The following is a 17408-nucleotide window of genomic DNA, read 5'->3' as shown; positions in this document are numbered from 1 at the left end:
CAGAACGTTCTCCTTGGTGTCTCCAGACTCTGTCACGTCTGTCACATGTGCTCAGTGAGAACCTGCTTTCATCTGTGAAGAGCACAGGGCACCAGTGGCGAATTTGCCAATCTTGGTGTTCTCTGGCAAATGCCAAACGTCCTGCACGGTGTTGGGCTGTAAGCACAACCCCCACCTGTGGACGTCGGGCCCTCATCCCACCCTCATGGAGTCTGTTTCTGATCGTTTGAGTAGACACATGCACATTTGTGGCTTGCTGGAGGTCATTTTGCATGGCTCTGTCAGTGCTCCTCCTGTTCCTCCTTGCACAAAGGTGGAGGTAGTGGTCCTGCTGCTGGGTTGTTGCCCTCCTACGGCCTCCTCCACGTCTCCTGATGTACTGGCCTGTCTCCTGGTAGCGCCTTCATGCTCTGGACACTACGCTGACAGACACAGCAAACCTTCTTACCACAGCTCGCATTGATGTGCCATCCTGGATGAGCTGCACTACCTGAGCCACTTGTGTGGGTTGTAGAGAGGTCATACAGGCACGTGGAGGCCACACACACTACTGAGCCTCATTTTGACTTGTTTTAAGGACATTACATCAAAGTTGGATCAGCCTGTAGTGTGTTTTTCCACTTTAATTTTGAGGGTGACTCCAAATCCAGACCTCCATGGGTTAATAAATTTGATTTCCATTGATAATTTTTGTGTGATATTGTTGTCAGCACATTCAACTGTGTAAAGAACAAAGTATTTAATAAGAATATTTCATTCATTCAGATCTAGGATGTGTTATTTTAGTGTTCCCTTTATTTTTTTGAGCAGTGTATATATATATATATATGTATATATATATATATATATATATATATATATATATATATGTATATATATATATATATATGTATATATATATATATATATATATATGTATATATATATATATATATATATATATATATATTATATATATATATATATATATATATATATATATATATATATATATATATATATATATATATATACATATACACATACATACATACATACACATATACACACACGCACGCATACATACGCATACACAAAAAAATTCATTTTACTTATTTTTTTTATTTTTTATCTATTTTTTTATTTATTTTACAAACCAACCAAGTTTATTGCTGACAAATACAAGGCAGCTAAAGTCGACGTTTCAGTCCGATTCAGAGCCTTTGTCAACTAACCACTACCAACTGAAGTCAACTTGTTGGTGGAGACTAGTCTTGACATAACATTGATTTGTACTTTAAGTAATAAACTTGCTATTACTTTGAAGAAGAAAAAACACATTTCTCATAATGATAGTGTGTTACGGCTCACTCAATACTAATAAATACACCAGGTGTTCGCACATGGCAGGATGCTGCAGCACTCTTGGTAGCATACAGTCAGGCAACATTTCAGTGCCGTTTATTGTGTAGCACTGTCAGGACCTGACGAATGTGCCATACAATAAATGGCACTGAAACGCTACCCGACTGTATGCCACCTTATGCCTGTTAAGTAAAAACACCTGGTGTGCTGCACCATCCATTGCTAGAGATATATAAATATATACACATACACACACCAATGGGGATCGTGACATTTCTTAGAGATCAACCTGTCCAACCATATGCACCTTATGTGTACAGAGGTAGGCTATTGTATAGTTTGCATTAAGTGTTATTTTTTCTGAAAACGAAATTATATTTAAGAATAAAAACTGCATTTACTATAATAGGGGGGGGGGGGGGGAAATATTTTTGCTCATTCATTTACCTTAAGTGGTTAAAACAGAACAAAAAACAAGTAATTTTTAAAGTGTTGATAGCTTGAAGTCTCTAAATAACCACAAACTCTGCTGCCATGAAAGTGAACTGTAACCGGTTATTTAGACAAAGCTGTAAAATGTATTTTGAAGGAAAAAAGTAATTAACTATAAAATATAAGAGAGAGTTAGTACTCACAGGGTCCTTTAACTCTTCATTTTCTTTTGACGTCCGAGGTATTTTCAGAGGGATTTCATCGCCACATTCTGTATCGGAAGCGTTTGGAGACTCTGCCAAGTCGGGGAACTCGTCTCGCTTCTGACCTCTGAACCTAATCTTGTCTAGCCTCCTCAGCATGTTCAGCACGACACCTTTCTGCTTTACTTTAACATGACTGTTTTTGTCCCTGCAAGGTGGAAAGTATGAAGACATTCTAAGCTGTAGTGTTTCACACAGACTTGGCACTACATCCTGAACTGCCTAAACACACCCAAGTGAAGCATGTGACAGATTAACATTGTCTGCAACTGTTAAAGTGCCCGTTTCTTTAATCCGTAGAAGTGTGCCACAAACAGTGGTAATGGATAGGCAAAATGGGACTCATAAAATTATTGCCGCAACATGGAGACAGTAGCTTACATGTACATGATTTGCTTCTTTACAAAAACACATTAGGCACCAAGATGGAGGACTTGAGTCAACATACAAAGAACCCAACAGCATTTACATTTATGGTTTTGTGTCCAGTTATTTAAACAGCCGTTCTACTTTCTTGCACAGTGTTGCCATGTACATGTGTGGCTACAATCCCAGCTAGTGTGTCGCTGTGTTACAAACCACTATAAATCTGGATATTTCATGCACAATATGCTACAATCATGTGAATGCATAAGCCCCTCAAATAATAGAGTCCTCTGAATAGCATCCATGATAGAGATACAGAATATGTTGCCACTGTACAAATAGTTATAATAAACTATGCAATCCTATCACTTGTAGAACATTATAATCTATGCGGAATCCTTAACCCTCAGACCAGGAACATTCCTTCCAGCATTATGCATCATTTAAATCCATATGAACTTTGTTACACTTTGCAAGGGAAATCATGAGAAATACCAACATGTTGAAATTACAAGGATTCCTGGTTTTGAAGACAACCACAAACATAGATTATATGGTCCCAAATGAAAGGAAAATAAAATATTTAGCCATGTTGTTCCCTTCATTACATGGCACTAATGACAGTGCTGGGATCTGCCAAATGCTTTGGCGTTCTGTTTCTTTCCCTAGTCAAAGCAGGCAGTCATCAGGGAAACACAAACAGAATGCTCTATGAAAGTGAGGCGTAGCCTGCCGATGGTAAACATTTGTCATAATAAGCTCTGCACTAAAACGTACATTTTGTTCAACACTACCAAAAAGGAGATTTTAAACACTGAGAACATAAGCAATATGCATGTATACAGATTTATCCAAGTTTTTCTTGCCAGGCCAAATATGCATTAATTGTAAAATAAATAAAAAATAACTTTTATTATATTTCTCCAAGTAAGACTCAAATCCCTTTACATTATTGCAGAGGGTTAAGCAGGTATATATGCTTTTATTGCACACTTATTTCTTGCGCCTTATATAAGATGACTATCATACAATGCACTGTAGTATAAATTACTGTATATATTGAGGAGAGTCATGTTGAGCAGCACAACCGTGGAATAAGTGATAATTACTCCCTTGAGCGAGTGGGAAGGGATCGATCATGCACCAGCAATTAAATAGTTAAAGATATTAAAATACCAACAGCAAATATTAATGGTAGGATGAGACGTTCCCATTATGAAATATTTCCAAATGCTGGTGGTACTCACAAGGTTAAATATAACTGTTAACAGTTTTGTTTTTTGCGCAATACGCCAAAAGATTTTTTTTTTAGATAAAACATTTGGGAGGGTGGGGGGGTGCAGAATTTTTGTTACAGTATTATTGTTTAAAACTTACACTATAATTAGCTATGACATAAAATTGTTTACATATTTGACAGTGTTTGTTCATTACCATCCAGATAAAATACAATTTGAGTATCCCTTATCCAAAATGCTTGGGACCAGAAGTATTTTGGATATTAGATTTTTCCGTATTTTGGAATAATTGCATACCATAATGAGATATCACGGCGATGGGACCTAAGTCTAAGCACAGAATGCATTTATGTTTCATATACACCTTGTACACACAGCCTGAAGGTCATTTAATACAATATTTTTAAAAACTTTGTGCATTAAACAAAGTGTGTGTACATTCACACACTTCATTTACGTTTCATATACACCTTATACACACATCCTGAAGGTTTGTGTACATTGAGCCATCAGAAAACAAAGATTTCACTATCTCACTCAAAAAATTCCGTATTTCGGAATATTTGGATATGGGATACTCAACCTGTATAGGGATTTTGCACTACTTATCCCCAGCTCTGAGATGAAGAGAAATCTGCGATAAACATTATGGAGACTTATTGGCGATAACTTATAGCCACTAATAGGATACCGAATTATTGCATTTGCAATCATTTATCGTGAAACCGCAGCTAATAGGATACCCACCTTCAAAATATAAGTGAATATAAGATAGATAGATAGATAGATAGATAGATAGATAGATAGATAGATAGATACACACACACACACATGCGTGTTTGCAGGTTAGATCAATACAAATAGTAATTTGTGGTTCAGCAAAAAACAGTAACCAGAACCAGTCAACAATTGTACAGTGAGGGATTAAACTCCTGGTGATACCCTCATTGTGGAGGAGTATAAACCTTATGGGTGTTGTATGGACGGTCGACAGTATCTAGGTTGACCACTATTGGTCGACAGTAATGCTAGGTTGACATGAGTTTGTGTTTTTGGTGTCGTTTTCTCCATACAGTGACCGGGAACCCCAATTAGTGCACCGTGTCCCCTCGCATGGCTCGCCCGGTGCCTCGCTCCACTTCCACTGGTGCTCAGGTTACTATTCCCAATCGTAGTCCGCGTGGATCGTTAAGTATGAAAAAGTTGTTGTTTTTTTGTTTGTTTTTTGTTTTGTTTTTTAAAGCAGTGAAAAAACATCATGTTGACCTTTTGACCTGTTGACCTAGAGACCCTGCCGACCAATAATGGTCGACCTAGAAACCCTGTCAACCAATAGTGGTCGACCTAGACACTGTCGACCTAGAGACCGGATACCAAACCTTATACTGCCAGGTATATCAGTACATGCAATGTGCATAAAGTAACAATTCACATGTCTTTCAGAGAGATCAACATAATTTGAAACAAAGAGTGACACATAGGGGGTAATTCCAAGTTGATCGCAGCAGGAAAACCATGTGCACTGCAGGGGAGGCAGATATAACATGTGCAGAGAGAGTTATAGGCCCTACACACTGGCCGATTTTTTGAAAGATATGAACGATATTGTTCATAAATGAACGAGAACTCGTTCATATCTTTCAGTGTGGTGGCTCCAGCGATGAACGATGCGCGGCCCCGCGCTCGTTCATCGCTGGTACCCCGTCGGCTGTGCATGCAGGCCAATATGGACGATCTCGTCCATATTTGCCTGCACTTCAATGGAGCCACGTGACGGGGGGAGTGAAGAAACTTCACTCCCCCCGTCACTGCCCCCCCGCCGCCGGGTCGCTCGTCGGCCGTATCCGCCGTCGGGCAGCTCGGCGGCGGATCGGCTAGTGTGTAGGGCCCATTAGATTTGGGTGTGGTGTGTTCAATCTGTAATCTAATTTGCAGTGTAAAAATAAAGCAGCCAGTCTTTACCCAGCACAGAAACAAAATAACCCACCCAAATCTAACTCTCTCTGCACGTTATATCTGTCACCTGCAGTGCACATGGTTTTGCCCAACTGCTAACAAAATTCCTGCTGCGATCAACTCAGAATTACCCCCATAGGGTAGTATTCAAATGATATTCCAAGTGCAATCTCCTTTCTAAAGTGATCGCCATTATCGTGCCCACTACAATCAGGTTTAGCTGCGTAAAGGGTTCGGCGCCTCGCTACCCCAAGAATAGCGAGATGAAATGATAATACCACACCCGTCAGAATAAATAGAATAGGTGTGAAAGGGGGCGGAAAGAATTCAATACCGCCCATTGTGTCTGAATGAGAACCTGTTTCAAAGGTGGGTATTTACTCCACTATGAGTATGCATAGATAGTCTGCTTTTAGCGATCATAAAGTAATTGCAAAAATAAATATAAAATTAATATATCTCTATAAATAAAAGGCAAATATCACAGACTCATCATAAAACCTCCTGAACCATAATGACTAGGAACTTGACATTTGGACAGTAGCTTACTTTTGTGACGTAGACACCCACTAAGAAGGGGTTTTTCAAAATTCCACCCAAAGGGGTTAAAAGGGGTGAGATGACTATTTTGAATTCCCCCCTCACAGAGGAGAGTTAAGACAGCCCACCCACCCGGGCTATAAAGAATGCATGGTGTTGGCGTTACCAAATTGTGGAGGACAAAATGCTCTGTTCCTGGACTTCCTTGCCAGTGGCAGTTGCACAGCAGTCCATTATTCAAATAGGGGGGCCACATCAACTGCCACCCCTAAACACTAAAGGAAAATAAAGTGTACCAGCGCTGGCTGTAATAATTACAAATAAAAGACGGTTTGCTTCAAATAAAAAAAAATAATCACAATTTATTATATTAAAATCTGTGATTTTAATCTGGGAGTTATCAGTTTATGAGATTGTTGCTATTTAGCAAGAGTATGATTTTAGCCCTGTTTTAATATAATAAATTGTGATTATTGTATTTGAAGCAAACTGTCTTTTATATGTAATTATTACAGCCAGTGCTGGTACACTTTATTTTCGTTTATTGTAGGGTTTGACCACCCCCTTACCAGCAGCTGCTGACTGCGCACTTACTCTCTGTATCTTTGTGTGGCTCCCCTATTTGAATAATGGACTGCTCTACAACTGCCACTGGCAAGGAAGTCCAGCCTTATGGTTCATTAGATTTTGTGATGAATCCGTGGTATTTGCGATAGATAGATAGATAGATAGATAGATAGATAGATAGATAGATAGATAGATAGATAGATAGATAGATAGATAGATAGATAGATAGATAGATAGATAGAGATATTCCAGGTACTTAACCAACCTATTTCCAGTCAGGAGAGGATAGTGTCTCAATTATCAGAGGTTAACCGGTCACTTGAACTAAACATTGCCGAACCTCTCGGAGAGCGCAATAGGAGGAAAAAAGAGACCGATATTTTAACTCTCAAATGCATTAAAAGGAAATCCTTGAGTGAGCAACTGCTTACCTGCTGTGTAAAGTGTACTGACAGCTCTCCGAGTGACCTTAAGTGTTGTGCGAAAATCTTTACCTTTTTATCTCAAAAGGAGGAGCCCTAAGGAGAGCAAGAAGCTAAGCAAGGAGACCTAGGGCCCTTTGGAATAGAGTCAGTCTATCCCTGCAAACCTTAAATATTTAACATACAGCACTGATCAGTGCAGCATCCGAGGCAGGACAAGGGCAGAGAAGGAGGCGGATTACTCTCCTCAGCACCAGCCTTTTGACAGCATCAATCCAGGGAAGGCCCACCCTGACAAAGATTGGCATTAAACTCCGTAGTGAAGCACAGGTATTCAGCTAGTGCATGTTATAATAATATATATATATATATATATATATATATATATATATATATATATATATATATATACATATATATATATATATACACATATACACACACACCTGTATGTATATGTGTATATATATATATATATATATATATTATAACATGCACTAGCTGAATACCTGTGCTTCACTACGGAGTTTAATGTATTATATATATATATATATATATATATATATATATATATATATATATATATATATATATATATAACACACACTATATACATATAATCAGAGTATTAGATTCCAGATACCATGTTGTGTAGAGTACATATGGCTATTATGGAGATAAGAGGTATAGATTCAGCCCAGTGATCCCGGGACTTCTACTGCCATTCCATGTATGGGGAACAGGGAATGAGCGGTGAGAGTCTCTGGGCTGGGGCTGAATTTCTTCAAATCAGGCCTAATAAATATCAATACTTTCAGAAACATATTTATCTGTATATAGCTACTAAGCACCATTTGAAGGAGGCAATGGTGGCAATTCAGTTAACTACAAATATGCACCCTACTTCATCCTACCCACCTTGGTGCATACACACGGTGAGATATTGACTACGTGCCGATTTTGACTTTGTGATTTCCCTTGAACTCCACAGAGCCCAGGACCACAGATATTGACTTTCTTTACTCGCGATTTTGACTACGTGGCAATTTTGACTATACTATGTGCTAGATCAGGCATTTTCAACCAGTGTGCCGTGACAGGAGGTAAGGTGTGCCGCGAAGCCAGGGCCGTTGCCACACCTTCAATACAAACTGTGAGCCCAGGCAGCGCTGGGATCCTCTGGGAGGTTCAGACTCGATCGTGCATGTGCCATGACCTATGCCATGGAGACTCCGCGGTGACATCATAGGTCACGCACGCTGCATCCCACAAGTAAGACAGCCAACCCGCCCACACTTCCGCATCCACACCTGCCCCCTGCCCACCACTCTCCCACATCCACACCTGCACTGCCTCCCAGCCATCACCCTCCCGCATCCACATCTGCCCCCAGCCCACCCGCCGCTCATTGCTCAGCACTGTAAGCAACCCCCCGACACTGAGGAACAGACAGGGAGGAGGACAGATGACAGTAGGGGCTAATATTCGTTATCCCGATGTAAAGCAATGTAACTTATGTGGGGAATAATGTAGGTGCTGGGGCAAGGTAATTTATGTGGGGCGCAATGCATGTGGGGGCAATGTAACTTATGTGGGGAGGAATATTTTGTATTTAGGGAGCAATGTAATTTATGTCGGGTGCAATGTGATGTTGTGCCTTGGCAATTTCACTGTACTAGATTGTACACAATATAGTCAAAATTGCCTTGCCTGCACTAACTTTCCTTAAAATTTTGACTATATAGTCAAAATCGTAAGGTTACATCACACCGTGTGTACACACCTTAAGTCTAGTCTATTACTATTTAAAACAATCTCCCTTTAATTGTTAGAACTCCAGCACACTTCAGATTTCGATATCCCATCTACTTATATACCATTGAATATCTTTTGGGAAAAAAAAAGTTTAAAAAAAAAGTCACCTGCTATCTGTACATCTTGCCAAACTACATCCCACTATTTAACTATTGCTATCCTTATGCCTATGTACCCGTGTAAAAAGAATACCTGTATAACAATATTTATCCCTGTCCAATATCTTTAGCCCATATTTTCCTTCTAAGCACTCGCCAATCCTCTACATTTCCATATAACCCCTCTAAATGCACGAGGTAAGAATAACACACACTACCAGAATCAGTGGTGCAGTCATCATTAATATAGATTGTAAGCTTTCGAGAGCATGGCCTTCTTTCCCTTACCTATCCACAACACAGAACTTCAGGCAGCACTGCTTTTGTAGATCTTGTAATTGCATGTGCAGTACTGGTTATATAGCATGTATCTCATGTTCTGCCACATTTCTACTATAAGACTTTTCCCCTTTTTTCTTGTTTTGTTTCTGTTTTGTAATATGTAAGGCGCTGCGGGTATGGGTCGTTGGGTCGACCCAACTTAGGTAAACAGTCATTAGGTCGGCATCCGCATTATGTCGACATGTGAAAGGTCGGCATGAGTTTTTGGACGGTTTTTGGTGTCGTTTTCTTCGTAAAGTGACGGGGAACCCCAATTAGTGCACAGTGTCCCCTCGCATGGTGAGCGAATGGCAAGGCGTCCACATGGATCGACAAGTATGGAAAAAGGCAAAAAAAAATGTAAAGGGAAAAAAAAAAAAAGTCGACCGTTTGACCGAGTACATGTCGACCTAAGTTGTGTCAACCTAACGACCGTTTCCCAGTGCGGCATACCCCTTGTGGCACTAGATTTAAAAAAAAAAAAAATATATATATATATATATATATATTTATAATTTTGCACTTGACAGCACAAAATTACGTGGCTTTCTCAAAATGTATAAATGACAGACGGCAATTAATTATCCGCAGTAATTTACCACTGACAAACTGATCCCCCAGAGCTATTCAATTAGCCGCCGAAGGCATCCCGCATACTGCACTTAACGGGGATTCATCTGCTGATCTAAAGTCCGGGAACTTGTGTGTTGATGCCCAATTACAAGGTTAATTACCGGGTAAGAAAAAAAAGGGGAGGTTCTAACTGAATAGCTCTAGACATTAAAGCACAAGTCTACCAATGACGTGAGGTGGGGTGAGGCAGAGCCTTTCCTGCCAAACTAACATTTGTACCAGAGTTTTGACTGTATAAAAGTATATGAAAAATACAAAGAACCTGTTTGAATCATCTTCTTTGTGTTATTCTAATAATTTTTATAGTCCAAACTCTGGAGAAAAAAAAAAAAAAAAGTCTATGGCAAGTGAGGCAGCGACTCCCCGTCTTTTCCGCACATCTCTGATCAAAACTTGCCAAATTTCCAGCAGTACATACTGCTGCACCTGTGTATAAGGCCCACATGAACCTTTTGGCTCATATATGGTGTGTAAATCTGGCTCTGGTACTAGCCAGCGCCTCCTCAGCCATTTACCTCACTGCACATCCCAGGAGGTTTTTTTGTTTTTTTAACACCTGGGGGGATTAATTAATGGTAGTCTTTGATCGAATTTATGTTTTTCGCTGAAAATGCTGCAATTTTGTGCATCCCAAATTTACTAAAGATTCATTTGCTTGGAAGCCACATTTCAAATAAGATTTGCACTTCAAATCGCAGCAAATCACCGTCGGTACAAACACTGACCAAATAACATTAGTATTAGTGGGATTCACATATTTACTAAGAATCGTTTTTGCAAACTTCCTCCAGATCAAACTAAACTCACTACAAAATCGCACCTCAATGCACTGGATTTGCTTGTTTTTTTTAGCATGTTGACATGTGTGAATCATTTATTTTTGCCTAAGTCCAACCAAAGCACCACTATAAAATTGCACCTCAGTGCACCACTTTCAAACAGCGACAGGTGCAAGACATTATAATTAAGACTAAACCAATCGGACTGCTAATAAAAGTGCACCAAGTTACCTGCAGCACTCGCTTTTAACGCTCAACCATGGCTGAGGCAGGTTTTGCCAAAGCCTGCATCCAGACACTGATTTCATGTGTTCTGCACCAGCTGATTGATTGGGGATTTTGTTGCATTAAGGCGACTTGTGGTGCAAATTGAGGCGCAATTTGGTTTGTGCTGGCATTCAAATTCTACAGTGAATTACAGTGCATTCAAATGTGATTTATGAAGAGACTTCCTATGCAAAAAGTTGCAAAAATCGGCATAAATTGCATGCCATAAAGCTACAACATACACCATCATAAGACAAGGACAAAAGTGAAAACACTTGCTCATAAACGTGCGATTTTTGTTCAGTCGATTAAGGGCCAATTAGTAATTTCACCCAAAATCTAGTCTTCGTAAATTTACCCCCAGGTATACTACTGGGTCTAATTGAACTCCCTCCATAGACTGCACAAACACACCTTTAATCTACACAGCCTACATTAGACTTCCCTGTACTTGCCTCACCCTGCACCTCCAAGCACTAGCAGGTGAAAATACCAGAATCACACGGCCTGCAGAGGTACGCATCCACGCTTGCTCTCTGGGCAGATGCAGATTTCACACAAAATCTGCTAGCCAAATTGATGTAGTACTCTACTCCAGAGTACTACATCTCCAGAAGTATACATTTCATATAATGTGTAATAATAAGAATTTACTTACCGATAATTCTATTTCTCGTAGTCCGTAGTGGATGCTGGGAACTCCTTAAGGACCATGGGGAATAGCGGCTCCGCAGGAGACAGGGCACATCTAAAGAAAACTTTAGGATCACCTGGTGTGCACTGGCTCCTCCCCCTATGACCCTCCTCCAAGCCTCAGTTAGGATACTGTGCCCGGACGAGCGTACACAATAAGGAAGGATTTTGAATCCCGGGTAAGACTCATACCAGCCACACCAATCACACTGTACAACTTGTGATCTGAACCCAGTTAACAGCATGATAATAGAGAAGCCTCCCGAAAAGATGGCTCACTACAACAATAACCCGAATTTTTTGGTAACAATAATTATGTACCAGTATTGCAGACAATCCGCACTTGGGATGGGCGCCCAGCATCCACTACGGACTACGATAAATAGAATTATCGGTAAGTAAATTCTTATTTTCTCTGACGTCCTAGTGGATGCTGGGAACTCCGTAAGGACCATGGGGATTATACCAAAGCTCCCAAACGGGCGGGAGAGTGCGGATGACTCTGCAGCCCCCAATGAGAGAACTCCCGGTCCTCCTCAGCCAGGGTATCAAATTTGTAGAATTTTACAAACGTATTTGCTCCTGACCAAGTAACTGCTCGGCAAAGTTGTAAAGCCGAGACCCCTCGGGCAGCTGCCCAAGATGAGCCCACCTTCCTTGTGGAGTGGGCATTTACAGATTTTTGGCTGTGGCAGGCCTGCCACAGAATGTGCAAGCTGAATTGTACTACAAATCCAACGAGCAATAGTCTGCTTAGAAGCAGGAGCACCCAGCTAGTTGGGTGCATAGAGGATAAACAGCGAGTCAGATTTCCTGACTCCAGCCGTCCTGGAAACATATATTTTCCGGGTCCTGACAACGTCTAGCAACTTGGAGTCCTCCAAGTCCCTAGTAGCCGCAGGCACCACAATAGGTTTGGTTCAGGTGAGACGCTGAAACCACCTTAGGGAGAAACTGAGGACGAGTCCTCAAATTCCGCCCTGTCCGAATGGAAAATCAGATAAGGGCTTTTACAGGATAAAGCCACCAATTCTGACACGCGCCTGGCCCAGGCCAGAGCCAACAGCATGACCACTTTTTCTGTGAGATATTTTAACTCCACAGATTTAAGTGTGTCAAACCAATGTGACTTTTGGAACCCAAAAACCACCTGGAGATCCCAAAGGTGCCACTAAAGGAGGCTGTATATGCAGTACCCCTTTAACAAATGTCTGAACTTCAGGGACTGAAGCTAGTTCTTTTTTTTGGAAGAAAATTGACAGAGCCGAAATTTGAACCTTAATGGACCCCAATTTCAGGCCCATAGATACTCCTGTTTGCAGGAAATGTAGGAATCGACCCAGTTGAATTTCCTCCGTCGAGCCTTACTGGCCTCGCACCACGCAACATATTTTCGCCAAATGCGGTGATAATGTTTTGCGGTTACATCCTTCCTGGCTTTGATCAGGATAGGGATGACTTCATCCGGAATGCCTTTTTCCTTCAGGATCCGGCGTTCAACCGCCATGCCGTCAACGCAGCCGCGGTAAGTCTTGGAACAGACAAGGACCTCGCTGGAGCAGGTCCCTTCTTAGAGGTAGAGGCTACGGATCCTCCGTGAGCATCTCTTGAAGTTCCGGTTACCAATTCCTTCTTGGCCAATCCGGAGCCACTAATATAGTGCTTACTCCTCTCCATCTCATCAATCTCAGTACCTTGGGTATGAGAGGCAGAGGAGGGAACCCATACACTGATTGGTACACCCACGGTGTTACCAGAGCATCTACAGCTATTGCCTGAGGGTCCCTTGACGTGGCGCAATACCTGTCGAGTTTTTTCCAACGGTTTATAATCATGTGGAAGACTTCTGGGTGAAGTCCTTACTCTCCCGGGTGGAGGTCGTGCTGAGGAAAACTGCTTCCCAGTTGTCCACTCCCGGAATGAAAACTGCTGACAGTGCTATCACATGGTTTTTCGCCCCGCGAAGAATCCTTGCAGCTTCTGCCATTGCCCTCCTGCTTCTTGTGGCACCGTCTGTTTACGTGGGTGACTGCCGTAATGTTGTCCGACTGGATCAACACCGGCTGACCTTGAAGCAGAGGTCTTGCTAAGCTTAGAGCATTGTAAATGGCCCTTAGCTTCAGGACATTTATGTGAAGTGATGTCTCCAGGCTTGACCATAAGCCCTGGATATTCCTTCCCTGTGTGACTGCTCCCCAGCCTCGCAGGCTGGCATCCGTGGCCACCAGGACCCAGTCCCGCATGCCGAATCTGCGGCCCTCTAGAAGATGAGCACTCTGCAACCACCACAGGAGGGATACCCTTGTCCCTGGTGACAGGGTTATCCGCTGAAGCATCTGAAGATGCGACCCGGACCATTTGTCCAGTAGGTTCCACTGGAAAGTCTTGCGTGGAATCTGACGAATGGGATTGCTTCGTAGGAAGCCACCATTTTTTACCCAGAACCCTTGTGCATTGATGCACTGAGACTTGGTTCGGTTTTAGGAGGTTCCTGACTAGCTCGGATAACTCCCTGGCTTTCTCCTCCGGGAGAAATACCATCTTTCTGGACTGTGTCCAGGATCATCCCTAGGAACAGAAGACAAGTCGTCGGAACCAGCTGCGATTTTGGAATATTGAGAATCCAATCGTGCTGCCGCAACACTACCTGAGGTAGTGCTACACCGATCTCCAACTGTTCCCTGGATCTCACCCTTATCAGGGAATCGTCCAAGTAAAGGATAACTAAAATTCCCTTCCTTCGAAGGAATATCATCATTACGGTCATTACTTCAATAAAGACCCGGGGTGCCGTGGACCATCCCTACGGCAGCGTCTGAACTGATAGTGACAGTTCTGTACCATAACCTGAGATACCCTTGGTGAGAAGGGTAAATTTTGACATGAAGGTAAGCATCCTTGATGTCCCGAGACATCATGTAGTCCCCTTCTTCCAGGTTTGCAATCACTGCTCTGAGTGACTCAATTTTGAATTTGAACCTCTGTATGTAAGTGTTCAAAAATTTTAGATTTTAGATTTTAAAATCGGTCTCACCGAGCCGTCTGGCTTCGGTACCACAATAGTGTGGAATAATACCCCGTTCCCTGTTGCAGGAGGGGTACCTTAATTATCACCTGCTGGGAATACAGCTTGTGAATGGCTTCCAAAACTGCCTGTCAGCGGGAGACGTCGGTAAAACAGACTTTTGGAAACGGCGAGGGGAATACGTCTCGAATTCCAATTTGTACCCCTGAAATATTACCTGAAGGATCCAGGGGTCTACTTGCGAGTGAGCCCACTGCGCACTGAAATTCATTGAGAACGGGCCCCCACCGTGCCTGAACTTGTAAAGCCCTAGCGTCATACTGAGAGCTTGGCAGAGGCGGAAAAGGGTTTCTGTTCCTGGGAACTGGCTGATCTCTGCAGCCATTTTCCTCTCCCTCTGTCACGAGCAGAAAAGAGGAACCCTTTTGTCCGCTTGCCAACCAGGACTGCGCCTGATAATACGGCGTCTTATTTTGAGAGGCTACCTTTTTTAAGGCAATACTTCCAAATGCCGTTTGGAATCCGCATCACCTGACCACTTTACTGGTATAATTGGACAACGCACTTATACTTGATGCCAGTCGGCAAATATTCCGCTGTGCATCATGCATATATAGAAATGCATCTTTTAATTGCTCTATAGGCAATAATATACTGTCCTTATCTAGGATATCAAATTTCCAGTCAGGGAATCCGACCACGCCAACCCAGCACTGCACATCCAGGCTGAGGCGATTGCTGGTCGCAGTATAACACCAGTATGTGTGTAAATACATTTTAGGATACCCTCCTGCTTTCTATCAGCAGGATCCCTAAGGGCGGCCATCTCCAGAGAGGGTAGAGCCCTTGTTCTTACAAGCGTGTGAGCGCCTTATCCCCCTTAGGGGGTGTTTCCCAACGCACCCTAACCTCTGGCGGGAAAAGGTATACTGCCAATAACTTTTTAGAAATGATCAATTGTTATCGGGGGGAAACCCACGCATCATCACACACCTCATTTTATTTCTCAGATTCAGGAAAACTACAGGAAGTTTTTCCTCACCAAACATAATACCCCTTTTTTTTGGTGGTATTTATATTATCAGAAGAGTGTAAACTTTTTCCATTGCCTCAATCATGCAATGTGTGGCCCTATTGGAAATCACGGTTGTCTCTTCACCGTCGACACAGGAGTCTGTATCCGTGTCGGCGTCTGTATCTGAGGTAACGGGCGCTTTAGAGCCCCTGTATGAGACGTCTGGACATGCACAAACTGAGTAGCCGGCTGTCTCATGTCAACCACTGTCTTTTATACAAAGCTGACACTGTCACGCAATTTCAACAGTACATCCACTCAGGTGTCGACCCCCCAGGGGGTGACAACACTATTACAGACACTCTACTCCGTCTCCTCATCATTTTTCTCATACATGTCGACACAAACGTACCGACACACAGCACACACACAGGGAATGCTCTGATAGAGGACAGGACCCCACTAGCCCTTTGGGGAGACAGAGGGAGAGTTTGCCAGCACACACCAGAGCGCTATATATATACAGGGATAACCTTATATAAGTGTTTTTCCCTTTATAGCTGCTGTATTTTTTATACTGCGCCTAATTTGTGCCCCCCTCTCTTTTTTAACCCCTTTCTGTAGTGTAGTGACTGCAGGGGAGAGCCAGGGAGCTTCCCTCCAACTGAGCTGTGAGGGAAAATGGCGCCAGTGTGCTGAGGAGATAGGCTCCGCCCCTTTCTCGGCGTCCTTATCATCCGTTTTCTTGTATGTTTTGGCAGGGGTTAAATGCATCCATATAGCCCAGGAGTTATATGTGATGCATTTATTTTAGCCATAAAAGGTTTTCTATCGATTTATTGCGTCTCAGGGCGCTGCCCCCCCAGCGCCCTGCACCCTCAGTGACCGGAGTGTGAAGTGTGCTGAGAGCAATGGCGCACAGCTGCGGTGCTGTGCGCCTACCTTTATCTGAAGACAGGAAAGTCTTCTGCCGCCGATTTTTCCGGACCTCTTCGCTCTTCTGGCTCTGTAAGGGGGCCGGCGGCGCGGCTCCGGTGACCCATCCAGGCTGAACCTGTGATCGTCCCTCTGGAGCTAATGTCCAGTAGCCTAAGAAGCCCAATCCACTCTGCACGCAGGTGAGTTCGCTTCTTCTCCCCTTAGTCCCTCGATGCAGTGAGCCTGTTGCCAGCAGGTCTCACTGAAAATAATAAACCTAAACTAAAACTTTCACAAAGAGCTCAGGAGAGCCCCTAGTGTGCACCCTTCTCGTCGGGCACAGAAAATCTAACTGAGGCTTGGAGGAGGGTCATAGGGGGAGGAGCCAGTGCACACCAGGTGATCCTAAAGTTTTCTTTAGATGTGCCCCGTCTCCTGCGGAGCCGCTATTCCCCATGGTCCTTACGGAGTTCCCAGCATCCACTAGGACGTCAGAGAAATAGATTATATAATACGTATTAGTTACGCTCTCCAGGTGCAGAATGATTACATATAAAGCACTGTGACAATCCATTCTCAATAGAAAGCCACCTACTTTTTACCAGAAATTGCTTTTCTGGGGTTTTTTTTTGTAAAGGCCTGGTAATAAACCTTACAGATGACTCATTTACTTGCGTCTCTAGAACAGCTATAATTGAGTCTTCACATGTTACTTA

At 42.6% G+C, this 17408-nt stretch overlaps 1 protein-coding gene across 3 annotated transcripts in view; it reads right to left on the bottom strand.

The window, feature by feature from the left end:
* GRAMD4 (GRAM domain containing 4) overlaps positions 1-17408 on the bottom strand; it is a 349985-nt gene that overhangs the window by 267666 nt on the left and 64911 nt on the right. For all 3 annotated transcript variants that reach the window (XM_063927113.1, XM_063927114.1, XM_063927115.1), the window contains exon 2: positions 1980-2187. In XM_063927113.1, the coding sequence (XP_063783183.1) occupies positions 1980-2187 (208 nt within the window). The remainder of the gene's footprint in view (positions 1-1979; positions 2188-17408) is intronic.

This window comes from Pseudophryne corroboree, chromosome 6 (assembly GCF_028390025.1).
Source record: "Pseudophryne corroboree isolate aPseCor3 chromosome 6, aPseCor3.hap2, whole genome shotgun sequence".
NCBI classification, from domain to species: domain Eukaryota; kingdom Metazoa; phylum Chordata; class Amphibia; order Anura; family Myobatrachidae; genus Pseudophryne; species Pseudophryne corroboree.
This window is presented reverse-complemented; position numbering and strand designations above follow the sequence as displayed.